The 27,325-nt window shown below is 40.7% G+C and overlaps 1 protein-coding gene across 2 annotated transcripts in view; it reads right to left on the minus strand.

The window, feature by feature from the left end:
* Positions 1-26,676, minus strand: part of LOC134575300 (glutathione S-transferase omega-1-like) — a 51,056-nt gene extending 24,380 nt beyond the window's left edge. Inside the window, exons 1-6 of one of the 2 annotated variants that reach the window (XM_063434563.1) lie at positions 26,461-26,654; positions 23,502-23,610; positions 21,442-21,664; positions 20,291-20,392; positions 19,293-19,399; positions 17,738-18,015 (exon numbers count right to left, since the gene is read on the minus strand). In XM_063434563.1, the coding sequence (XP_063290633.1) occupies positions 17,862-18,015; positions 19,293-19,399; positions 20,291-20,392; positions 21,442-21,664; positions 23,502-23,610; positions 26,461-26,491 (726 nt within the window). In that variant the 5' untranslated portion in view covers positions 26,492-26,654 and the 3' untranslated portion in view covers positions 17,738-17,861. Of the gene's footprint in view, positions 1-17,737; positions 18,016-19,292; positions 19,400-20,290; positions 20,393-21,441; positions 21,665-23,501; positions 23,611-26,460 lie in introns of those variants that run through there. The other variant, XM_063434564.1, reaches the window with a different exon arrangement.
* Between the last annotated feature and the right edge of the window lie 649 nt (positions 26,677-27,325).

The following is a 27,325-nucleotide window of genomic DNA, read 5'->3' on the forward strand; positions in this document are numbered from 1 at the left end:
TTAAAACCTGAAGTGGTCCTGTTAAACCTGAACTGGCCAAAAATGACAAAAAAAACCACAAATGTTAACGCTACATATTATCACGGCAGCTAAATTACTTTTAGCACAAAACTGGAATACAGGAACAATCCCATGCACCCAAGAATTAATCACACAAGTCATATGGCAGGCAACAATGGAAAGGGGTATCTTGGTGAACCTAGGAAACAGATATACTTAAACAGAAGACTGGGATACATGAATAAACAAAATAGAAATGTCTACCTATAGTGTCAAAGTTCCTCTCGAGACCCCTCTCGTTCCCTAAATCCTTCTTTATTTATTGTATTTCTTTTTTTATTATTATTTTTTTCTCCTCTCTGAATATAGTGTGTAATAATCAACAAGGGCATAATTCACATCCAGTTACAGAGAGGGGAGGGGACAGGGTAGAGGAGACGAGGAAACAAGATGAACATATAGAATTCCCCAAAACAGAATTTAAAAAAAATATTTGTAATATAAAGGATGTAAGATGAGTTCTCTCTCTCTCCAAAGCAAGCTGTGAAACCTAGACTGACAGACAGGAATTCACAATAGGATTTAATTATCAGGGTAGGGTCAGGGTGGGACATGGGGAGTTTAACATGAAACACTTAATACATTTTAGGAGATATTTATGATGACAAGAGTACCAAGTCTGAATCACAGATGCATCAGCAAAAATAATACCAGACAGATACATGTCTGAAATGGAAAAAAAATGGAGAAAACTAAACAAAACACTTGCCAAATGCTAAGGAATATAGCCTAGCAGTGCAACTAAGACGTGCACTGGATTGGATACAAAACCAGCATAGATTTTCAGAGTTGCCATTGGAGTCCTTCCTGGCGGAGCCGGACTTACTGCTGGCTCTCCTGCACAGGCCACACCACCTCCTCTCAAAAAAATTCCTCACGAACCCACTTATACGTACCCCAATCAGGGCCTGGAAACAAGCCCAATCTAAGATGGGAGCTCACCCTTTAATATCACTGCCTTTCACTCGCAACACTAACTTTGCCCCGGGTACCGACTATCCCTTTCCGTTGTAGGCAGACCAGGGTGTCACGACTCTCCGCTCCTTAGTAGACCACACGGGTCAAAGATTTTTAACGCTGGCGGAGATACGGGAGAGATCCCCGGACCTTAGAGCCCCATGGTTTGCATACCTCCAGGTGTGGCACTACTACCACTCTATCACTCAAACTTTCACAGAAGCGGACTGGGAGAACCCTTTAGACACCATGCTGTGCTCCACTACACAAGCAACTCATTCCACTTCTAAACTCTACATGTTCATACGATACACTCCAGACTGGATTGGTCTTCAAACAGGCATGGGAAAATGGAAAAAACACTTTCTGATATAACTCCTACAGACATCTTGAGGGTGCACCAAGCCCAATGCCAAATTCTGCCTATCGTCTCTTACTGAGACCTGTTTCTAAAGACTCTTCACTACGCCTATTATTCACCACACAGACTACTTCTACTATCTAGGGAAGACTCAGGAACCTGTTTCAAATGCGCACACACAAGAGCCGACTTATATCACTGTCTGTGGGAGTGCACACTAATACAATAATTTTGGGCTGAGGTAAAAACATACCTTATGAATGGGAACATGCCCATAAGGTGTTCTTGCTCCTGGGACCTATCCAAGGTCAACTCCTAACTAATAAACTATTCTTCCTCATAATCGCAGCTATTGAACGCAAGGCCATTCTGCAGGTCTGGAACCAGCCGAACGCTCCCATGCTACAATTATTTTTATCTAAACTCAAATTTCTTTTCAAAATGGATTGGTTGGCGACACTAACCAACAAATAAATCTTTGCCAGGAAATGTATTCTGACTTGAAAATCAGATATACTTACCATATTGTTACCATATTGATGGCCACTCTGTCTAATCTCTTCACACATTACTAGCCAACAAACCCTAACCAGACACACCTATTTATTATACGGTCTGATGTGACACATTGTTGCAGACAGCGATAAAGCAATAATGCCTACATCAACTGAACATTAACTAACCAAGAGAACTGGACGTAACTGTTGTCTCCGCTTAATTGTATTTTTTATTTTTTTTTCGGATTTTTACATTTTTTTTCTGATTTTTTTTTTTTTCTGATTTTTACATTTTTTGTTAGGTTTTGTTAGCTAAAACAAAAGAAAAAAGAGAACACTGTGGATGTACAGTATTTTCTTGCTATGTCAACTGTATAACTGCTCCTTGTTCACAAACTTTGGAGAATGATATTGTATATGACGTATTATTTTCACCTGACATCCGCAATAAAAAACTTAAAAAAAAAAAAAGAAAAAAACTACAATTCTGGCATGAACAACGTCACGTCCGTTTTTATACATAACCCCAGTGTTTCTATATCTCCTCTTCCAATGCTATTTCTGCTCTGCTTTTGACTGGACTTAACTATGTGACGTAATTTGCTAAATCTTTAATACATTATTGAATATTGAGCATCATACACAAATGTTTTATTTAGTGGTGTAATTTGCAGAAAACAGACTGTTCCTCTGTAAACTTCAGTGAAATTATTACTCTAATCATAATATGGAAATACAAAATATTCTGGAAATATAAATGATATACCGTATGGATATTAATCATATGATATTAAAGTTAATTTAATATAAATTATATTAAAGCCAGTAACAGCTTTAATACACATAAGATAAACAACTCCTAAATTAGTGTTACATCATTTGATGCAGTGTCATAGGACAGGTAAACATGAAGTGACACAATGTGATAGATTAGTAAAAGCATACGATCGCCTGCTCAAATTGATTCCACTGGTTTCCATGGTGACTGCACCACCTTTAGAACTATGCTCTGCTTTTCGATCACAAGGAGAGAGACACAAGGCAAAAGAAGATGTCTGGAGTTCATAAATATGATATTTACTAGATGTACCTTCGGATTTGAAGTGACCTTGCCTGGACTTTATAACAAGGATATAATAGAAATTGTGATTGTACTTTATAACGTATATATAATTTATACTGCTGATATTCCGTTTCTTCCCCTCTGTTAGTCACCTCTTACTTAATCTCAAATACAATTTAATGGCTTTTCCCTAACCATCAATCATCCGCAGACAGAACTCCAAATCACAAAACGGCTCATTCAATGTTTGTTCCATTTGCTCTGTGATTCGTCCATATGGCAATTGAGTCAAAAGGAACTCGGACAATTTGAACGTGAGTCGGGATTTTGTTTGAAACTGAAGGTGCAAGTCTAGAGTCGAACACCATTTAATTTGATCACTTTTACCTGAGCCATGTATATATCTAAACAATTGTTTATTAAACAGGGAACTCAAAAGTACTTTCAAATTAATTTTCAAATTCACTGAAGCCAGCTTTATTTTCATTTAGATTATTCTGGCCTTACATTTTAAACTAATTTTGAAATTCCCATCAACTGGTACGCTGGTGAATAACCCAAATACTGTAGATCAGAACAAAAGCTACATGATGACATTTTACATTAATTGCAGGTGCACGTCTAATTTGTCTGAGTTTTAACCGAACAAAACACTTTGTGTCATCTAAATCTATTACAAATATTCTAAAATGAATATTCAATATATTTCATATATTCTTTAATAAAAGAAATAGTAGAGAAATATATTAAAGGTGTGTTTTGTCCATTATATGCTTCGAGGCATGACTTGACATTGTAACGTAAATATAGATTTATCAATATGCTAACACGCCTTCTTAAACAAACAGTGCATTAAATATACAAGTCACGCTGACCATACCATAGAATATATACATTAGCAAGTAAGAATGATTTAACAATTTACTATCCTATTCTTTCTCATATTCTTTCAGTTGATGGCAGGTATTGTATACTAACCGTCCGTAGATGTAATTTTGTTAATCTGCAAATATATAATTGGTCTGGGTGCCTTTAGTGTCCCTTTAATCCGTTGTTACTTTATTTCTTTAATGAAAACCTGTCAACAATCAGATTACAAATAGGTTTTCAAGTAAGAAGCATTTTTACTCTAAAATAAAGCCATTATGCCCTTATCTGAGCACTCATATCACTGAACTACAATGTTAAGAAAGCCTTGGAAAACACACCTTTATTTGGACAGTTTAATGTTTTCCTCCGTGGTGTAACACAATAAGGTGTTGATGTTAACCATGAAAAATTAGAGCTTTCTTATTGCTGTTGGTGACATGGTACATCAAAGCTAAAACGAAATTCACCCAATAATTAGGTAAATGTGAAGAATTCACACAAAAAGTGCGAATTTAATCAATTTTAGATTTGAAAAAATCCTCAGCGTTTTTATTCTGCTATTTTGGAAGTTCACTTTGAATTCCTGAAAATTCAAAACTGATAATTACAGAAAGTAAAAGGTAACATGCAAATACATGGTTGTGTATTATTTTGTAATCCATACACACATATACAAATACCCACTCAGTAGTCTTATTTGGTATATTTTTTGTATATTACCGCATACCTCCCAACATAGCAAAATGGACAAGAAGGGACACTTTCATTTTAGGGGTATTTGGTTTGGTATTATGTGAATTACTAAAAACAATTTATGCAGCTAAAATGTAATTTAGATCAAGAACAACGCATCTTATTTATACAGACTGATTTCTAAACACATTTATTACATTACAGTGACCATTGTGGCTGTGGAGCTCTGTTCTACACACAATATGAAGATCCTACAAACGAGGGATATTAGGGGATAAAAGTGGGACATAGGGATTTGGCCCCAAAATAAGGACTGTCCCTACTAAATAGAGTCAGTTGGAAGAGATGTTACTGGGTAGAAAACTAATTTGCCCCCACGGTAGCCTGAATTCTTTGTGACATAAATTCAACACTCCAGACTCTTAAATGACTTTGTCTTGCTGATATGCTTTATTTGTGAAGTGTGTCCTCTTTTTTTGAGTTTAGAAAAAGTGCAGATTTGCACTTTTTATAAATGAACCTTGTTACACCCCCATGGCTGTCAATCAGACTACTGGTCATGTTACTTCCTGGTTTGGTTAGCTAAGAGGCAGCAATTGCCCAGATCACCTGCCTAGCAAAGACTTCTCATTGAGCTGCATTGGGAAGCCTGTGATTGGACAGCCACAAAAAGTCTGGGCGGGGTTAGAATGCAAGGGCTTGCAAAGGCTTCAGACAAAACTGCAGCTTCCCCCCAGTCTTGTGTTCATTGAACATGCTTAAGGCAAAACTAGATTTGGCTCATTATCCTGCTGGTAGTAGAATTTAGAAGATGGATAGACTGTGGATCTATAGAGAAACACTTCGTGGTCCGTAACAATATTTAGGTAGGCCGTGGCATGGAGTGTATGCTCAGTTTGTACTAAGGGGTTTAATGTGTGCCCAGAAAATATTGCCTACACAACAGCATGCATTACAGGTTCATGTTGTTTATTAGAAATTCTAACCCATCTCTATGCATGTTGCAAAAGATATGAAGAGTCATCAGACCAGGGGAAGTGTTTTCACTTTTTTTTTTTTATCTGAAAGGAGCAGGACCCAGTGTGATCCTCTGCTACTTCAATGTACAATGTGTTTTGCATTGACAGATAATCTTCACGTATGTGACCCATCGTTATTTTATTGACTATCACCTTCCTATCACTCTGAACCAGGCTGACCATTCGCACATTCGCAACCTTTCTTAAACCTTTTAGCAAGACATTTTTCACCCAATGAACTGCATCTCACTTGACGTTTGTTTTTTGCACCATTATCTGTAAACTCTAGTTATGCATAAAAATTTCAGTAGATCAGTAGTTTCTAAAGTACTTCAACCACCACTTCTGGCAACAACAATTATTTTGACATTTACTGTGAACAACTGAAAATCTAGGACCTATCTGCATTCATTATACATGGATTTACTGTGACACCACACAAATGGATATTTGCATTAGTGAAGCGGTCTACCTAAATTGGCAATTCAGTGTCAAGAAATACCAGTAAGGGAATAAACTCACATTTGTGTTAGGGACATAGAAGCCGAAACAAGAGTGTAAAGAGAGTAACAAGATATAGCAAAGTGTAAGAAAGGGGAAAAGTCGGTTGAGGTGTGCCGGAACCGACGTAGTAGTAGGTCTGTAAATAAAAAGGACCCACCCAAAAAGGTGTAAAGAAAAGGTATAAAAAAAGGGAAGAGGAGGGTGGGGTCATGCAACGCCAAGGTACGAAATGAGACAAAGGGAGGTGAGTAGTGGGTTTAAATAGAGAACCATGCCACGCCTTCACATTTAGCAGAGCCTAATCACACCTGGCTCTGGGATTGAAAAGTGCAGCTTGAGAGAGATAATTCCCACAACAGCATAATTAGGAAGAATAGATATTCTTAAATCTCAGCCAAACAAGGGTCTTCCATATAAGTAGGAGACAAGCAGAGAGGTCAGGGCCCCCTATTGAACAGTATCCAAATATTTATTACAATAAAAAAAGGTTAAAAACTCTTACTTAAATAGTGGTTGGAATTGCCTGCAAGGTAGCAACAAAAGAGGATGCAAAACAAGCAGATGCTGATGTTCAGCGGTCACTTCCAGGATTCATTGTAATCCAATCAAGTGGGGCGTCTTAGTCTTCCTCTGAGTGATGTGTTACCTTCTCGAGCTTCATTACATGACGGTGTAACTTATTCACTCCTAATATCATGTATACATGCATTAACATTTATATACTTTGCAAAATGAAATGTAGTCTATAAAGCCTCAGTCACCTTAATTTTTACTCCAGCAGGATTACCAGCTAGTAGAGGAATGTATGCATATAGAAAGAATCCCAGGCACTCACTGTGATTGTTCTTCAAGCAGGTTTATTGCAACGTTTCGACCTCAATGAGGTCTTTTTCAAGCTTGAAAAAGACCTCATTGAGGTCGAAACGTTGCAATAAACCTGCTTGAAGAACAATCACAGTGAGTGCCTGGGATTCTTTCTATATGCATACATTTCTTGGGTTTTTTTTTTGCTGACCCTTGCCCAGTAGCACCCTGTGTTTAAATTGATGTGATTGAGTGCAACCCTATCTCCTTTTTTCAGTAGAGGAATGTATGTCTTTACCAGGAACCAATTCCACTCATTTAATGTTTGCAGATGTGCTGAAAACAGTATCTCCCCCCCTACCAAACAGTAAAGGAAGTTTTAATGGGTATTCCCATTCCTTATAGTCGGGGAGGGGGGTTAGATGGAACTTTCCCATTTCACTGTTTGCATTGCATTCGCATTTCGGAGACTGATAAAAAAAATATTACAGCACCTTTTAAATACCTTTTCTTTTAGAAATCTGTAATTTTACTGTAAGTAGGCATTACACTTGCTTGCAGACATTCCTTTTAAATACAGAAGAAATAAAAAATAGGTTAGCGCTAATAATACAATGGCCTTACAAAGGGTAACCCTCTAACTCTCTTAAATAGAAATGCACAACAGGAGAAAGAAAGGCTGCGCCAAAAATAGAACAGAATTAATAAATAAAAATAGTCCCAATAGATATCAGAGGATGAATTGTCTGTTCCACAGATTCCGCTGGTAGAGTATTTTCTCTGTTTGTGATGATTCAGATCGTCTCGTAATATGGAAAACACAAGAAGAGAGGACCAATCGTGCGGAATGTATAAAATGAATAATTTTAAAAAAATAATAAGATATATTACACTCACATTTAAATGAGCTATGACCAGCTCAGGTGTAACAGGCATTCAGCAGAATAATCCCCGCTTGTAGGATATTTTGGATGCTTGTCCTCCGGAGGATGTCCAACTCTCAGGGAAGAGGGAAAATAGGAACAACAGATAGTGCTCTCTGATAATATGATGTAATATAAATAAAATACATCATTTTTATCAAAATGGAATAGCATTAAAACCTGGCAAGAATAATTTTGATAAAACCCTAGTGGTGAAACGCGTTAATGGTTTTAAAATTGTGTATTTTAAATAATAAATGAATTTTGGCTATATTATTGTGCAACTATAATATTTTTTTTTATTTTTTACACAAATTTCATGAGAATTTTGAATGTTGCATAAATATATACTCTACATAGCATATATAAGGCATAGAATTCTCTGAATATATCCACACAATACACCTAGAATGTTAATATTACCAGCTGTTCAATAAATGGAGCAGTGCTATAATACTCAAAATATTTGATTAAGTTCAAATCACTTTAGGAGTCATTTAGGAGTTAAATCACTTTGTTTCTGTTTATGCAGCCCTAGCCACACCTCCCCTGGCTATGATTGACAGAGGCCTGCATGAAAAAAAAACTGGTTTCACTTTCAAACAGATGTAATTTACCTTAAATAATTGTATCTCAATCTCTAAATTGAACTTTAATCACATACAGGAGGCTCTTGCAGGGTCTAGCAAGCTATTAACATAGCAGGGGATAAGGAAATCTTAATTAAACAGAACTTGCAATAACGAAAGCCTAAATAGGGCTCTCTTTACAGGAAGTGTTTATGGAAGGCTGTGCAAGTCACATGCAGGGAGGTGTGACTAGGGTACATAAACAAAGGGATTTAACTCCTAAATGGCAGAGGATTGAGCAGTGAGGCTGCAGGGGCATGTTCTATACACCAAAACTGCTTCATTAAGCTAAAGTTGTTCAGGTGACTATAGTGTCCCTTTAATGCAAAACACTTCAGAAAACAGGTCATTAAATGCAAATTTAAAAAACACACACACAAAAAACATTATGAAAGCATGAAACACAACAATCTTTTAATGCTCTTTTTTTGATTTGTCCATTTAGGAACTGCAAGATCTCATAATCTTGCTTTAGCTGCAAGCCTTCTTTACTTGGGGAAAAAGGCATGCAGCTATTCCCATTTGTTGACCATGGTCCCTCTAAACTTACCCTGGTCACCCAATAGGCGTGAATGATGTTTGGTGACAAAATTGCAATTTTCAGATAAAAGGGTTCCTACAACTAAAACACAGTATTTCCATAAAAAGAAAAATAAACACTTAAACTTACCTCCGTTCCATCACAGAGTCCAAGATCTCCCTGTAGCCTGGTGTTTGCAAAGAAGGAGAACAGGGAGAATGGATAGGGCCATTATGGAGGTGGATACCATTGTGTTATTAGCTGTCTGGCACCAGCGTGCTATGTGTGCTAGCATCAGACACCAGGTTTGCACAGAATCAACATTAGCCCCCCTGGAACTCTGACGTTGCCATCATTATCTACACCTCCATGAGCTAAGGATTTATCTCTGTATGTTCAGCTATTCAAAGAGTAACACTGCACATACAGACTCCAAACACCATAACTACTTCAAATAAATGAAGGCGCCATGGTGCTTGCAGGGCCGGCGCTTACTATAGGCGACTTAGGCAGGAAGCCTAGAGAACGGTGAGATTTAACCTAGAGAGAGGCTGTATCCAAGCGGCAGCTTTTGTTAGGAGGTTGAAGGTGGGTTGAAATTGGGAGAGCGTAACTACCACATTTTCCTTGCGCTTATGTCCAAAGTCTGCTGCTCCTTTAGGAGTCGTTGCATGTAGTGGAGGGTTGTTAGCTTAAAAATGTATCTCATCTACAGTATTTATGTGCAAATGTTAAAAAAAAAAAAAGAGAGACTATATTTAAAAGAAGAGAAACTACCACAACAAAAGGACGTAGTCTTAAATTAGAGGGACAAAGGTTTAAAAATAATATCAGGAAGTATTACTTTACTGAGAGGGTAGTGGATGCATGGAATAGCCTTCCATCTGAAGTGGTAGAGGTTAACACAGTAAAGGAGTTTAACCCCTTAAGGACACATGACATGTGTGACATGTCATGATTCCCTTTTATTCCAGAAGTTTGGTCCTTAAGGGCATAGGCGTGCGCAGCCTATTGCATTAGGGTGTGCACTCTAAAGCACAAACACACGCCGCATGTGTAATATATATATATATATACACACACATACACTGCTGTGTGTGTGTGTGCTGCTAGTGTGCTGTGTGAGGGTGGCGTGAGGGTGCTGTTAGTGTGTGTCTGAGGGTGCTGTTAGTGTGATGTGTGTGTGAGGGTGAGGGTGCTGGTAGTGTGCTATGTGGGTGAGGGTGTTTGTGTGGGTGCTGTTTGTGTGTGAGAGTGCTGGTAGTGTGCTGTGTGTGAGGGTGTTTGTGTGTTTGTTAGGGTCCTGTTACTGTGCTGTGTGAGGGTGCTGTTTGTGTGATGTGTGTGGGTGTCGTGTATTTGTGAGGGTGCTGTTTGTGTGTGTGTGTGGGTGTTTGTGAGGGTGCTGTTAGTGTGCTGTGTGTGAGGGTGTTGTGTGTTTGTAAAGGTGCTGTGTGTGTTTGTGAGGGTGCGGTTAGTGTACTGTGTGTGTGAGCCTGCTGTATGTGTCTAGGTGCTGTGTGTGTGTGGGCTGTATGTTTGGAGGGATTGTGGAGGTGGAGGCAGATTAGTAAATATCCCCCCTCCCTACCTTATGTAGGGAGGGGGGATCCTTGCTGCCATGCGCCATCCCTTGTGGTCCAGTGGAGAGTGAACTCTAGCCTGCGGAGCTAGAGTTAACTCTCGCGAGATCTGAGTGTTGCCGTGGCAATGCTCAGATCTTGTGAGAGGAACCTGGCAGAGCTGCTGTCTAGAGCTCCCCGGGTCCTCTCCTGCCTCCCTCCATGTTGCTGTGGGTTGGTGAGGTAGATCTTTGATCTCCCCGTCAGCCCATGGAGGCTAAGAGCAGAGCCGGCACTCAGATAGTGCCGTCTCTGCGTGAGCCGACAGGGGAGATCCGGAGATCTCCGGAGAAGTCCTGGGGAATAAAGTGTGGGAACTCTTTTCCCACTCCCAAAAAAATAATATACACGTGTGTGTGTGTGTGTGTGTGTGTATATATATATATATATATACTGACACACATACACAGTCACACACATATATATACACGCGTGCACACACATACTCCCACACACTCACAGACACACACATACAGACACACACACACACATACACTCACAGACACACACACATTCACAGACACACACACTCAGACAGACAGACACACTTACAGACACACACACATTCACAGACACACACACTCAGACAGACAGACACACTTACAGACACACACACATACATTCACAGACACATACACACTCAGACAGACAGACAGACACACTTACAGACACACACACATACATTCACAGACACACACACACTCAGACAGACACACTTACAGACACACACACATACATTCACAGACACATACACACTCAGACAGACAGACAGACACACTTACAGACACACACACATACATTCACAGACACACACTCAGACAGACACACTTACAGACACACACACATACATTCACAGACACACACACACAGACAGACAGACACACTTACATACACTCACAGACACACACACATTCACAGACACACACACACTCAGACAGACAGACACACTTAAAGACACACACATACATTCACAGACACATACACACTCAGACAGACAGACACACTTACAGACACACACACACTCAGACAGACAGACACACTTACAGACACACACACATACATTCACAGACACATACACACTCAGACAGACAGACACACTTACAGACACACACACACTCAGACAGACACACTTACAGACACACACACATACATTCACAGACACACACACACAGACAGACAGACACACTTACATACACTCACAGACACACACACATTCACAGACACACGCACACTCAGACAGACAGACACACTTAAAGACACACACATACATTCACAGACACATACACACTCAGACAGACAGACACACTTACAGACACACACACACACACACTCAGACAGACAGACACACTTACAGACACACACACATACATTCACAGACACATACACACTCAGACAGACAGACACACTTACAGACACACACACACTCAGACAGACAGACACACTTACAGACACACACACATACATTCACAGACACATACACACACACACTCAGACAGACACACATTTACAGACACACACACATACATTCACAGGCACACTTACAGACACACACATAGAAATTATTTTTCTTTTAATAAAAAAATGTCCACCCAGCCTCCCTACCTGGAGTGCTGGCGTGGACTTGTCCCTGGGGTCCAGTGGGTCGGGTGCCTGTGTCCATCTCAGCCGCGGCGAGGGAGCTGTGTGCTCTCTGCTTCCTCTCACCGCGCAGGCTGTCTGCTGTAGCTGGGAGCCGGAATATGACGTCATATTCCGTCTCCCAGCATCAGCAAACAGCGCGCGGCGAGAGGGAGCAGAGAGCACACAGCTCCCTCGCCGCGGCTGAGATGAAGACAGGCATGAAGACACACCCCCCCCCCCATGACAGGGGGAACATGATGCCGGAAGGGGGCATTTGGGGGGCACTGAGTGCCTGCAGGAACAGCGTTCCTGCTCAAATAAAAGTGCAGGAACGCTGTTCCTGCAGGACTCAATACATAGTGCGTGCCACGGGGATTAGGGTGTGCCCAGGCACACCCGGCACACCCCGTGCGCACGCCTATGCTTAAGGGGTTTAAGCATGCGTGGGATAGGCATAAGGCGATCCTAGCTATAAGAGTAGGCCAGGGACTAATGAAAGTATTTTGAAATATTGGGCAGACTAGATGGGCCGAATGGTTCTTATCTGACGTCACATTCTATGTTTCTATGCTTTTATATGGCTCGATGTTCTAAAAACACGATTATCCCTTATCACTGTTTTTCTCTTTTTATAGCAGTTGGAGTTTATCAGCAGGTCTATGACCTGGGCTGATTATTTTTGCTGTAGGAATCCTGAATTGTAAGAAAAAGACATTCCACGAGATGATGGGTGTGATCTTTTTCATTATACACCCTGTTTATGTTCACTGAATACACACACCTACATGCATCAATGGAGCAGAAAAAATGTTGACATCAAAATATTGCAAACAAGTTTAGTCTCAATATACAAAGACAGGTGAGATTGAATAGGCAGACAATTCTAGATAAATCCAGTCTTAATAGTGTATTTAATGCAATGAGCATTCAAGACAAGGGAGACATTTATGAAGGGCTTTTTTACTGTTTTCCGTTTTCCTGTGCTTTCTTTGTGATTTGGAAATAGCTGTTTTATCTAGTTATGTTGGGGCATAAAAAAGTTTTTACAGATTTGTAACATTTGTGTGGGTCCATTCACTATCTAATGTTAATGAGAGGGGGTATGTATGCGCATGCATTCAGTTGAAGTGGTTAGTGGGCAGGCCCGGACTGGCCATCGGGCACACCGGGCAAATGCCCGCTGGGCTGCGGTGGCCATGGGCCGAGGCCGGCAGGGGAGGTCCCATGATCTTCCCTGCCGGTCTATGCAGGGCCGGCACTATCAGAGCGCCGGCCCCGCTGTGTGCTTTGACGGGCCGGTGGGGAGATCAGAGATGGAGAGGACCCGGCAGAGCTCTATCTTGCCATGGCAATGCCCCCGATCTCGCGAGATTGACTCACCACTGGACCACCAGGGATGGTGTGCGACTGCGAGTGCGGGTCCCCCCCACTCTCTCCTTGGTACCACCGTGCCAGTCCCCCCCCTCCCAGGCTAAAGGTAAGAAGGGAGGGACATAATGCCTGCTTATTAGTTGTTTTTTTACCCCCCCAACACACAATCCCTTTTAAGATTCACACACAGCACTCTCACTCACAGCACTCTCACAAACAGCACACACAGCACTCTCACACATATCACACAGCACACTCACACACAGCACCCACACACACAAATCACACACATCACACTCAGCATCCTCACACACATCACACTCAGCACCCACACACACAAATCACACACAGCACCCTCACACACAAATCACACACACTGCACCCTTAAACACAGCAGCCACACACACAAATCACACACCCAGCATATACACACACTAGATCCCTATAAACACTCTGATTCCGTTATATACACACACTCACTAGATCTCCTACACATTCTGGGTCCTTCAAACACACACTAGACTCCTGTATATACACACACACACACTACATTCCTAACATACACAATCTGGATCCCTTATACATACACTAGATTAATTGTAAACAAACACATGCTACACCCCTAAACACACACTCTCTACAACCCCTACAAACATTACATCACCTATATACACACACACACACACACACACACACACAATAGCCTGTATGCACACACTTACTACATCCCCTATACACACATTCTCTACAGCCCTTAGCCACATATGCATTACATTACACCACACACACAACACGACTAAAACCGACCTTATTACACAATATCACACCACAATCAGCTCACTCTACACACACGCAATACCACAAGCAGGCTCCAAACACACACACAATACTCTTTCCTGGCCCTTTTGTCTCCTGGTATCCATTTATAGAGACACCAGAGACAAGTTGCAAGGAAACACAGTGCAAGCATGTTATTAAATTTACTTGCACTGTGCAGAACAAATACAGGGCATTGTTTCTCATCGCTCACTTTGAGAGGGGGCATGTTTGTCATTGGTGATGACGAAACACACCCTCTCTGCCCCGCCCCCTTCTTAGTGGGCCGCTGTGCTAAAAAAATGCCCTTGACGAATTTTTCTCCCAGTCCGGCCCTGTTAGTTGGTTGGGGTGGGTTTTTTTATGGGAGCCTGGTCATCTGATCATGATCTGTCCCCAAATAGGCGATTTAGAAGCCAGTAGACTTGCAGTCTCTTGGCCAACATTTCATTGCCCTTACCTGTTAATATTGGCATCCCAAGGAACTCCTGCCAGTGTTACTGTTATTTGTTATATCTTAATGTGCTTTTCAGTGCCTCAGTGCAGACAAACAAATTGCACTGAAATAAATATGTCTTGTGTAGCTGATATGGCAATTATTTGTTACATCTGTTACCTTTTTTTTAATTAATTTGTTTTTTTACAGTTTGTTAGATGGTAAATGCTATTTGATGGCCAGTATCATTTGAGGTTGTAGTGTGCTAATACCTAGGTATTAAGGGATCGCAGCCCCCTCCCCCATGGCAGTACAGATAGTACAGCTGTAGGGGGCAAGACTGTCAGCTGGGGCCCTGTGTAAACCTGTGTAATTGGGGAGGTTAAGGTATATTTCCTAACTGGGTTGCACTGTCCAGCAGCATCAGAGCGAGCAGGACGAAGCCCTGATTGCTCCCTGGTGGGCGGCAGCGCTGGCTACATCCTCCCAGAATAACCACTCTAGCGTTGGTGTTTCCCTTTTCTCTGCTCCCATATAGAAGAGCTTAGAGCCGGACCCTCGGTGTTGAGGCTGGGCTACCACGCCACAAAGCAATTGAGGTAGAATTTGGAACTGTGAGAGGGGACGAAGGCAGAAGTAAGGGTTGGGGAAAAATTGCGTAGTTAAAGGGACACTCCAGATCCCTAAAGCACTTGAGATTGCTGAGGTTCTTTGTGTCAAGTGTGTCCTTTTACAAAATGTGCAGATTGCAATAGAAATTGGCACTTTTATACCCCCCCCCCCCCCCCCCGTGAATATAAACATTAATTTCGTACTTCAAATTCCATACCGGTCACGAGCCTCGTTGGCTCCATTCTAACAGTGACTGCTCATTCACTGCATTTTATTTCCATACAATTCGTGCTGGCTATGGCAGTTCTTTTTTTAAAACACGAATGGGCGCATTCTGCCAAACGTTGCCCTGTTCATTCGTTCACAGGTTAGGTGGTCTTACTGAATTTCAGCTACTGCCACAAATTTTATATTCACTGATTTGGTTAAAGTTATTGCTAAGCTCCAAATTCATCCATGAAATTTCAGATTTGAGTGCGCCACCTAGTGTTCTTTTCTTATATTACACAATATATGTTTTTTATGGTTTTTATTTTATTTGGTTTTGTCTTTGTTTTGATAAATGTTAAACATATAGTATAAGGACAGAATATCTTAGTTTTTAAAGCATTTGGCTCATATTGGGGCTAAATCCATAGTTTCTAATATTTTTGTAATAGATTCTGTTGGTCTTCTTAAGGAATCATCTCAACTTAAACTTGTGTCATCTTCTTTGTTCACATTCAACTGTTGGTATGTTTGCGTTTGAAACGTTATTTTATTTCATATTTACACTTGTCTCATCAAGTTCCTGATGTTCTGCCTTATTCTCTTTACTTTACATAAACTTTGTGTATTCTGAATCGTAGGCCAAAATGTTTTCAGCCGTGCTTCAAGCACTCCTACATCAACTGTAGGTTAGTTCTAAATTTCCGAGAGAGGGGGAGAAAGGGGGGTGGGGGGGTTAGAGAGACATACATTTTGGGCCCGAACTGTGATCTCGGCTCCGGCAGACCAGCCTTTTGTGGGATTCCCCCGTGGGGACCGGGATGACCCCCACCGGTCCAGAGGGGGGGGGGGGGATGCGGGACACCAGGAAAGCTGCTTCTTGTAGAGGTCTCCAGGGCGGGAGATCGGCTGCCTCTCCCAACCGCTAGGCCGCATCTGTGGAGCATGGTGTTTCTCGGCAGGAGTGCACAAGACAGGTGTCCACAATTCCCCCACGCGATCCAGCAGTGAGTTATCAGCTAACAGGACTGCAATCGTCAAGATTTTGGCCAGTAATAGCCAATATTAAGCCTGTTTGTGTTAGAGCTCGCTGTATACACGTCTTGCTAGCTCGGCTGTCAGGCCCCGCCCCCCCTCTTCTGCTCTTTTAATAGCTTGCTAGACCCTGCAGGAGTCTTCTGTATGTAAATAAAGTTTGATTTGCAGAGCAGGAGGGGAAAAAAAAAAAAACAAAAACACTATCTTATCAGATTGAAAATGAAACCATCTTGTTTTCAAGCAGGTTGTGTCAGTCACCGCGCCAGGGGAAGTGTGGCTAGGGCTGCATAAACAGAAACAAAAGTGACTTAACTCCTAAATGTCAGATTTTACCAGTGAAACACGCTTCATTACATACAGTTGTTTTGTGACTATAGTGTCCCCTTAAGTATTTGTGTTTTACTGCAGTAATACCCACTCCATCTGTTTATAATCCACTTTGGGGTGACCACATCTTTCAAAAATACCCTCCCACCAATCTATATTTATGCATATGGATTAAGCCGGTTTGTTTATTACGATAAGGGTGAGTTCACTTTAAGTGTCCCACTGATTGTTGGTTGCTTGACCATTTTTATTGTACTTATTTATTTTTTTAAAAAGGAACACTATAGTTTTAGGAATACAAATATGTATTCCTAACACCATAGAGCCCTAGTCACCCTTTAGGTAACTAGGGCCCCATTCCGCAGCAAATAAATGGTAAACCATTTATTTGCTTACCTTAATCCAGCGCCAGGCTTCCTCGGCACTGGTGACCTCTCCTCCTCTATCAACGTCCGCTTCCGAGTGCGCATGCACAGCCAGAGGCAGTCATGGTTAAATTGTATAAAATAATCTTTTGGAATACAAATACACCTCAATTAAAAAATAGGAAAACTATAAAATGTTCAAGAAACCTAAAATCGCACCACTTGAAATGGATGAACTCATTATGTTGTATGTGGCACATGTATAGAATGAGACATGTCTACACCTGCCCATAACCACCACCCACCCCCCCAGATATTAAACAGATATTGCATCATTGTATCAGCCACTGTGTTGAATGGTTGCAGTGAAGCCTCAAAACTAGAGCATTGTTAATTATGCAACTTGATCGGAACTGAAGACAAGGACTGCTGTTACAGACAATCTGCCTTTATTGGTGAATTTTGGTGCTCTAGACATTAGCATCCCCAGAAACAGATTTAATACAAATTGTTTGTGTAAACAGAGGTTACGAAGGCAGCAGTGACTTTAAAGACCGTAATCCACAGCATCGACGCTGTTCTGGGAATACAGCTTGTAGAATCCCAGCAAAACTTCGGGTGCGGTGAATGTCTCCTGCACGGCAGAATCCTGAAGTATGAGATCGTACCACTTCTTCAGCTCTGGTGTCTCAGTCAAAATACTAGAGAAAATAAGAGTTATTAATGGCTGGTTAAAAACCAATACAAACAGAGAAAAGTACACAAAAAAGGGAAGAGTATATATATATATATATATATATATATATACACACACACACACACACACACACACATACATACATACATACATATACCACCACTGATGTGATAATGGTGTGCTTAAGGTAATTCAAACTTACCCCTATGGGTTAACACAGTATTCAGAAAGATATGATACAGCGAAACGCGTTTCGGAAGGAAGACTATATTTTTTTTTAGAACATTTTAATTTGCATGTCAAGTCTTTATTTGTTCAGTAAATTTATTTTATACAAGATACCAGTCGACCATCTTCCATCTTGCTGCAAAAGAAGGGATGTAGCCCCCTTAAAAGGCACATATACCTATATACATGGTTCCCTTGTTTCCCCACCTCCTTCATTCATGAGGAACTTGTGAACAAGAAAGGAAACAGCGGTCTGGTGTCACCATAGCACACACATACCCAAGCGACTTGAGCCTATCTTAAGAGGCTCTGGCCTATGCGAGTCAGATCATTGTGACTCTACACAACTACAGATATTTCCACACTTTGTGTCACTACAATATTGCACTATATAAGTTTTATTGTTTGAGATTTGTATATTGAGATATACTCCCTTTAAACTGAATACTGTGCTAACCCATAGGGGTAAGTTTGAATTACCTTAAGCGCTCCATTATCACATCAGTGGTGGTATATATATACACACACACACACACACTCTTCACTTTTGTGTACATTTCTTTCATATACAACAACTTTATAGGGGGGAGAGAGTCCCTATATCTATGTGGTAGCTGCTGCAATATCATTATTTTTAACCCCTTAAGGATCAAACTTCTGGAATAAAAGGGAATCATGACGTGTCACACATGTCATGTGTCCTTAAGGGGTTAAAGTGCCCATCTTTGCACACATATACACTAATTTCTTACAAAAAACAGAACACACGCAAGGTGTAGAAACCCTTGTTCCCACAGGGATCTAGTAATGAGCTGCAAGATCTGGAGCTTCTGGGTCAGGGATATGAGATTTTCTGTTTAAGCATGGAAGATAGGACCGGCAGGGTCATAATAGTGGATGCGGGTACTAGTAAAGCACACCCTGCTTCCAGAGTCCTCCATTGAGGGAGACATTTATTTCTATTCTTTTCATTGCACTAATTTAATAGTCACTTGTTCTATAAATATGAACTACACATGGAACATCAAATATTTATGTAATGGTTCCTCTTACTTTATCACATCAAACAGGGGGAAGCGTTCAAACCACGGATAAATCATGTAGTCAATCATCGACACAGATTCTCCACCAAAATAAGCCGTTTTGTTCTTAACTAAAATCTGTAGAAAAAGAAGGGGGAAACAAAATGTGTAAAATGTAAAAAAAAAAAAAAAAAAAAAAAAACACAACATTTTTTCTCTGCATGTTTCTCTAAATTTGGTTGCACGGGAAATTAGACATTTAGCCCACACAACAGAAGTAAACAAGACATTGTATTCATAGTAAGCAATAAGCTGAGGAATGGTATGACTATCCCTTCTAGCAATACATATACAATGCTGCAGAAATTTGCATCCATACCATAACTCCTAAATATGGTTCTTATCATTTTAATAACTTGCAAAAAAAAAAAAATAAAAAAAAAAAAAATAACTCAATTCTGATTTTCTCCCCGCACCAACAGTCTACAAACCGTGAACAAAGTTATTTTTATTTTGCCATGAATGTTCTATTTGTGGAAAGACTTGAAAAACAAATTTTAAAAGGAACATTTTTTAATTGGGTCAGCTGGGTGTCACTCCCAGCCTCTTCCCTTCCAATAACGAGAGCTGGAATCTCCTACGGATCACTCTCGGCCAATGAGCTACACAGCCTGGCCCTTTAGGTGACTAGTGCCCCATTCCGCGGTAAATAAATGGTTAACCATTTATTTGCTTACCTTAATCCTCGGCACTAGTGACCTCACACACACACACACACACACACACACACACTAGGTTTAAGGTCAGACTGAGGAATTCTGCCTTTTAGGTTTAGAGGCACTTCATGCTCACATCCCACTTTTTATTTTAAGATTAGTAGTATTGACTATCTATGGAAATTATAGAACTAAATATTTTGACTCCACAAACTACTGAAGAACAAAAAAAAAAAAAAAACATTTAAATATATTAAAGGCTGAAAGCAAAGCAAAACTACAAGTGCCGGTAATATTTGAGAAACATTCTTACCTCCTCCAGTTTCTGGAGCTTGGTGAGTAATGCTGCCTTTTGTTCGGTTGCATCTTGGTTCTCTTTGTAGGCCAGGACTAATTTATGGTGTGCCGTGGTCACCTGAACAAAGCCAAAAAGTTGTGAGAAAAAGGACTAGCAGTCCCTTACATAAGAGAACGTTTGCCATTCACAAAGTTCATTTCACCAGCCATCACACGTTTTACCTAGAACTATAGGAAACTTTAAGAGTAATACTAGTTTTCCCAATTTGATTCAATATTTAGTAAATAAATGGTGCCTCGGTGCCTACGTTTGCTGCGGACACCTTTAGGTTTAAATGCACGATGGCAGCAAGACTATACTATTAAACATTAAATATGGACATCGGAAGGTTTTTCTCAGGATTTATTTTTTAACCCACAGTGAACAAACTCCCACTACTCGAAAAACAACTGCCTTACAGGGGGTTAAGACTTGCACCGCTGCTTAGTAAAAGTCATGTCTGTGCTACTCCGATAATCTGCAATGCCACATCCCTGCCTCTAACGGAACGGAATTCGTTTTCAATAATTAAAAGTATAATATAATAGGAACAAACTGGATACTGTGCACAACAATTCTAAAGGCACACTGTAACTGCTCTCATATTGAAGTGGTTATAAGGTCTGGAGTTCCCTAGCTCCACCCTTGGATTCAGCATTAAACCAGTTTGAATATTTTAATGGTGAGCAATAGTTTCCAGCAGCCTATCCCCCCTGTGCTGCTTGAGATAATGAAGTATTAGCTTGAGCTCAATGGGTGGCTGTGATTGGATGAGTGTCAGCTGACTGCATTCAGATGACGCTCTCAGTAAATCACACCTGCCTATGTGAATTGGTATGGCTAGACAGAAATGTTTATCTGCCTTAGCCATACCACTAATTGTGATAGAGATGTGGGTGGCTTTGGGTCCTTATTTAGTGTTAAATAAAGGGTATTGAAAATGGTTTAACACTGAATGGAGGAACAGTGCCCGAGGATTCCAGGCACTATAACCACTTCAATGACATGAAATGGTTATAGTGCCTAGTCTCCCTTTAACACCGTTCTCCAACCTTTTCCACTTAGCCTAATGTTCCAACCATATTATGCTAGACATCCAAAATATCATGGTATCAAATCATACATACCCCAGAGAAATATTCCAATAGAATCTTCTCCTTTGCCTTTTTGATTGGGTCTGCAGGGGTTAGCTTCTTGCCAGGATAGGCTTCATCCAGAAAATCACAGACTATGGGGGACTCAAAGATTACCTCCCCATCACTCAGCTCCACAGCCGGCACAAGACCAAGTGGGTTTTTCTCAAAAAACCAATCAGGCTTATTCTTTAAATTGATGTTAACAACTTCATGCCTAAAGGAAACATTAATAAAATAAATTTTATGTACAATATTTTTTTTTGGACAAAACAAAATGCCATAAATGACAACTAATTTGGCTCAAAAACGGTTTTATTTACTTGCATTGAATTTTTGTTTAACTAAAAGGGGTCTTAGTAAACATATCTTTGCTTACTTGTGCCATAAATGCATGGAAGTTTTCATTTGGGGTAAATCCACTAAACAGTGATTTTTATTGACTTTGTAAGTGCGCAGTGGAGTGTTCCTTTAAGTGAGCATGAGTCGGTTACTTCCTGAGTTGATTAGTGCAACAAAGATGCAACGCTTGAGAACGTGCAGTAAATGCATGAATTTCAAATGTAATTATATATATATATATATATATATTATATATAGAATTTATTATTTATTTATTTTCTCTCTCTCTCAATTTTTTTTTTATATTTTTTTTTTAATTCTTTATTTTTCATTCGATAGGAATAGCAAGTACAATACAACTTACAGGCTTGCGCAGAAGCCAATATCTAATATAGCATTCTTGGACATACAATATGCAACATGAGTTCACATGACAAGACATTTTTGTGACCTTTTGTGCCTTGCTTCCCATCGAGGATTTTTAAAAAACTTTATGGTTCCACTCAACAGGTGAGACAACTGCACAGTAACGTTCGGCTTACGCAGAAGCCAACAGAAATATAGCAAGTGGCTAAACAATACACATCAAGTAGGCCATGCGAGTCTACCCTGCGTCCCCGCACAATCGATGCCCCATCAAGAGAACCTTCACCTTTCCTTCAGGCATATTGGCTACAGTTGGGGCCCCATCTGCAACCCTACGTTTTATAGTTACCCCTGCTCATGGGCTTCCCAGCACCTCCAGCAGCTTGATTATGCCTGGCATAGAAAAATACTCGTCCCTTGGAAGTCAAGGGAGAAAGAGACAAAGAAGAAGAAGGAAAAAAAAATAAAAAGGGGTATATAGCAGGAAAAGGAATAATCAGTAAGAATACAGTATAGCGGCAAAGTGAGAAGAAATAGCTAAGGCCAGAGAAAGAGGTGAAGGAAGGGAGAAGAGAAGGGGGGGGGGGGGGGGGAGAACCTCCACACCTGCGGTAGCTCATCCAAAGTGCTCAAAGGGGGGGGGGGGGGGGGGGGTACAGTAAAACGGATCTAGTCCATATTCAGGTCTGCACCCTATCAGTCACCGCTCGAGCCTACCGGGCTATTGTCCCATGGCTCCCAAAGTTTTTGGAAAGGTACAGTCGTACCCCTCACCCTGGCAGTCAGGTCATCCATAATCCTACAGTCACGTACTCTAGAGATCACCCATGAGAACTCCGGTCCTTCCGGTTTGAGCCACTTAGTCGCTATCTCCCTGCGCGCACTGAGAGTTATTTTATGAGCCAGTGTCTGTTCTCTCTTAGTCCACCCATCAACCGTTCTGTTCAGCAAATACATCCAGGGGTCCATCTTCAGGGGTCTATCAAAAGTCTGCTCCAGCAGATCTTCCACCGCTTTCCAGAAGCTATGTAATTTCGAGCAATCCCACCACATGTGGATGTATGTTCCGCGGGATCCACAGCCCCTCCAGCAAAAGTCCGTATCCAGTTTATGCATTTTGTATAGTTTCACTGGCGTAGTGTACCACCTGAACATAGTCTTTCAATTTTTTTTTTAAAGTGCATTATAGAAGAAGAAAAAAAAAAAAAAAACCCCATCAACTTCAGTCTGTAATTTCCCTTTAATTGGAAAAAAACAAACAAACAAAAAAAAAACACAATAAAATCCTTCATTTTGCCAAAATAAATAATTCTTATTCATAATAAATGGCTTGTTTAAATGCTTACTTGATACCCTTGGCAAGCAAAACCAATCTTGCTCTTTGTGCATAGGGACAGAACCGCATGCTATAAAGACGGACAGATCCTTCAGGAACAGGCCCTGGAGCAGGTGAACCTGATACATAATAAACACATGTAAATGTTTAACAATCCAAACAACAAAAACATTACACACACACACACACACACAAACTAAACCTCCACTGCCTGCGTATAACTCTAGGGTATGACTGAAAAATTGTGCAATTTTGTTAATTACAACATAAATCACCGCAATTAAAAAAAAAAAAATATATATATATATATATATATATATATATATATATATATATATATATACACACATACACACACACACACACACACACAGTCAGGAAGTAAGTCAGCATTTGAGTTCTACAGAGCTTCGATAGACAGAAATGGCATAACACATGCTTATCGATTTCCTATGACACTTCCATATCCTGCAGAGGTTTGTAAGTTATATTACCTTTCAATGATCAGAAAACTTTAAAGGAAGGAGTAGGGAGTATTTCAGTTTTTAATTGCTATGAATTTAATTTATTTTGCAATTTTTTAAATAGTCTGTTTACAATTCCGGGATATTGGGAGACTTCTCCGCTGTAGCCACCATCACATGCCTTCTGATTTTTTCCACGTTCCTGTCCAATCCAATGCATCTTCACGAAAAGCATATGTGAAGACATACGCATGTGCAGCAAAATGGCACGCTTCTCCAATCAAATGTTGCTATGAGCAGCATTTTATTGAAGAGCCGAGCATGACTTGGTTCAGCACACAAATTTTTGACACTTTAATGCTTTATATTAAAATGACAGGACCACTGCACCCAGAGCACTTCATTGGAGTAAAGTGGCCCAGGTGCCTTTCAAGATCCTTTAAAACCCCTTAATGACACAACTTCTGGAATAAAAGGGAATCATGACGGAATATATCCGTCGTCTGTCCTTAAGGGGTTAAGAGACATACCATCACTCAAATGTCTGTAAACTCCATACAATGCAGTATGATTGGCACTGTAGCCCGGAGCAGTTAGTGTTGCAAATGAGTTTTTCTCTGCAACGCTAAATCTTTGACGTATACTGTAGCTTTTGTACTCTCGACATCTACTGTCGGTATAGACAAACACTGAAAAATATTACCAGGCCTCTTGTGTCTGAAGTAATTTATTCCATTAGAAACAGGTCTATTAAATTAAGGAATGTTTGGCATTAGTTGTTCTTTATTTCCCAAAGGAGAATCCTCTGTTCACAGCATAATTAATGAAATAGCGTTACCCAAGTCTTTATGAAATTTGCTTTATTATGAATCCGTAAAAATACAAAAAGATCTTATATACTATGATTAAGTGTGCACATTCCACACGTGAGGTGGCAAGGGATTGTTGGTTACACTGATGAACAATTCCTATTTTAGTATTATTATGGATTCATAATGAAGATAATTTCATATGGATTTGGAACACTCTGTGAACAGAGGCGTCTCCTTTGAGAAATGTTGTATTGTTACTTCTGACCATGGATCCGGCTCCAAAATCGGTGGTCTTTTGAGCCCGGTGGATCTACTAAATAGTAAATAGCTGCTTTCATATATCCCTATATAAGGGAGTGTCTGCTATGTTTAAATAAGTTAGCAGTTCTTACTCTCAATACATGTTCTACAACGTTGGGCCCCTGACAAATATAAACACTTCAACTGCGACAGCATACATATTGATGACTTTTTTTGCTATATACAATCCATTATTTTACAGTATATATTCCATTAGCTGCTCCACAACGTATTGCCTTGTAATAGTCAAATAGTAAATCCTGGCACTGCCTCTGCCAGAAGCCAACGTCTATTTTGTATTTTCGTGCATGCGCGATAATACAGAACTGATGTCTATGGAGGATCTTGCAAGACCACGGGTGTCTCCAAAGACAATTCCTTTGATAAAATGTAGAGAAAAATAAATACATAAGACAAAGTAGTTTCTAATTTGTCTTATGGTATCTTGACTTCTCTCAATTTCAGTTAAATTCAAACACAGTCAATGCAGGTATTTAATAAAAATGTTATCTTTACAAATGTATTTTTTTTGGGGGGGTGGGAGGAGGAATTGTACAAGAATTGGGAATGCCTAAAGCCATACATGTAGTTCTATGAGCAAGGTAAGGGGGTGTGTGTGTGTGTTTTGCTTTAGCCCTGCTGGAAGCAAGCAACATGTTATGCAAGCACACACAGCAAGAATGCATACATCCACATATTATATAGTTTTAAAAGGGGTGTGGTGAGGAAGTAAGTACTGTACATGGCTGGGCCTAGCACAACAATCTGCAGCCACCCTCCATGGCACTACGGTGGAGGGTTACAGGAGCACTGTCACTTGGTAGAAGGATCACAGGGGAAACACTCACTGGGTAGGAGAGTCACAGGGGCATAGTCACTGTATAGGAGGGTCACCCAGAGGGCATAGTCACTGGATAGGAGGGTCACACTGACTGAGGGTACTGTCACTGGGTAGGAGGATCACAGGGTACTGTCACTGGATGGGAGAGTCACAGGGGCATAGTCACTGGATGGGAGGGTCACAGAGAGGGCACTGTCACTAGGAAGGAGGGCCACACAGCGAGGGCACTGTCACTAGGAAGGAGGGCCACACAGCGAGGGCACTGTCACTAGGAAGGAGGGCCACACAGCGAGGGCACTGTCACTAGGAAGGAGAGTCACAATTATTCTGTCGTTATGCCAGCCATCACACACCACGTGGCGCCTGTATAACGCTGAGGCCACGAATCAGGGCTCAAAAACTCTGCAAAACGCCGTAAAACACAGCAGCCCTACTGCAAGCAAGATAAAACAGCCTGTACTCCGGCAGGGACAGGGTTAAGACTAGTCCAAGGGCGAAAGGGTTATTACACCAAGACCCCAGGCTGCTTCCCAGCTGACAGCATGGATTTACCTTTTCCCAAACTCTTCTCAGAGCCAGTCATGTCTGGGGAGGGAGTGCAGGCAGATCCAGAGAGTGAGACACAAACCCAGGCAGGCGATACAAAGTATCCGGAGCTCTGCACTGCCTGCTGCCTATATACTGTATCCCCTCCCCTCCAGTCTAATGATCACCCAGAAACAAACACAGCAACACAGCACTCCTGCATGACAGACTATTATCTGCACTTTATACTGACAGAGGGATTATAATACAGTTATTATACTAACAAGGGGATAGTGGGTAAACGGGTCAAGAGGCACGCAAAGGGTTAAGGTTGAGGGTTAAGGGTTAGAGGGAGGTTGAGAGGCACACAAAGTGTAAGGAAGTTAGGAGTGAAAACCAATAGATTAAAAGGTTTAGGAGACTCACAATAAGGTTGGGAAGCTGATAAAGACGCAATAGTTATGTACGTTTAGCACTTTGATTGTGACACCTTGATTCTATAAGAAGAAGAAAAAAAAACTCACAGGCACTCCAACTTCAAACAGTGCCTGTGAGTTTTTTCTTCTTGGATTATTGTACTGGGATTGCTGGTCCTGCTCTGGAGCACCCTTGGCCGTTGGGACTGAGTGCGGTTCTCATCACTTACCTTGATTCTATAGGCACTAGTCACTTTAGGGTATCTATATCCTCACTCTCCTGAAAATATTAGTGCCTTATTTAGGCGTTTGGCAATGTTCTGCTAATAAATCAGCATTTTTCTCTTTTTGTTGAGTGCGGTATTATTTCTTTGTATTTAGCTATGAGATAAAGCCAGGGACTAATGAAAGTATTTAGAAAATTGGGCAGACTAGATGGGCCGAATGGTTCTTACGTGCCGTCACATTCTATGTTT

Source organism: Pelobates fuscus, chromosome 10 (assembly GCF_036172605.1).
Source record: "Pelobates fuscus isolate aPelFus1 chromosome 10, aPelFus1.pri, whole genome shotgun sequence".
Classification (NCBI taxonomy): Eukaryota; Metazoa; Chordata; class Amphibia; order Anura; family Pelobatidae; genus Pelobates; species Pelobates fuscus.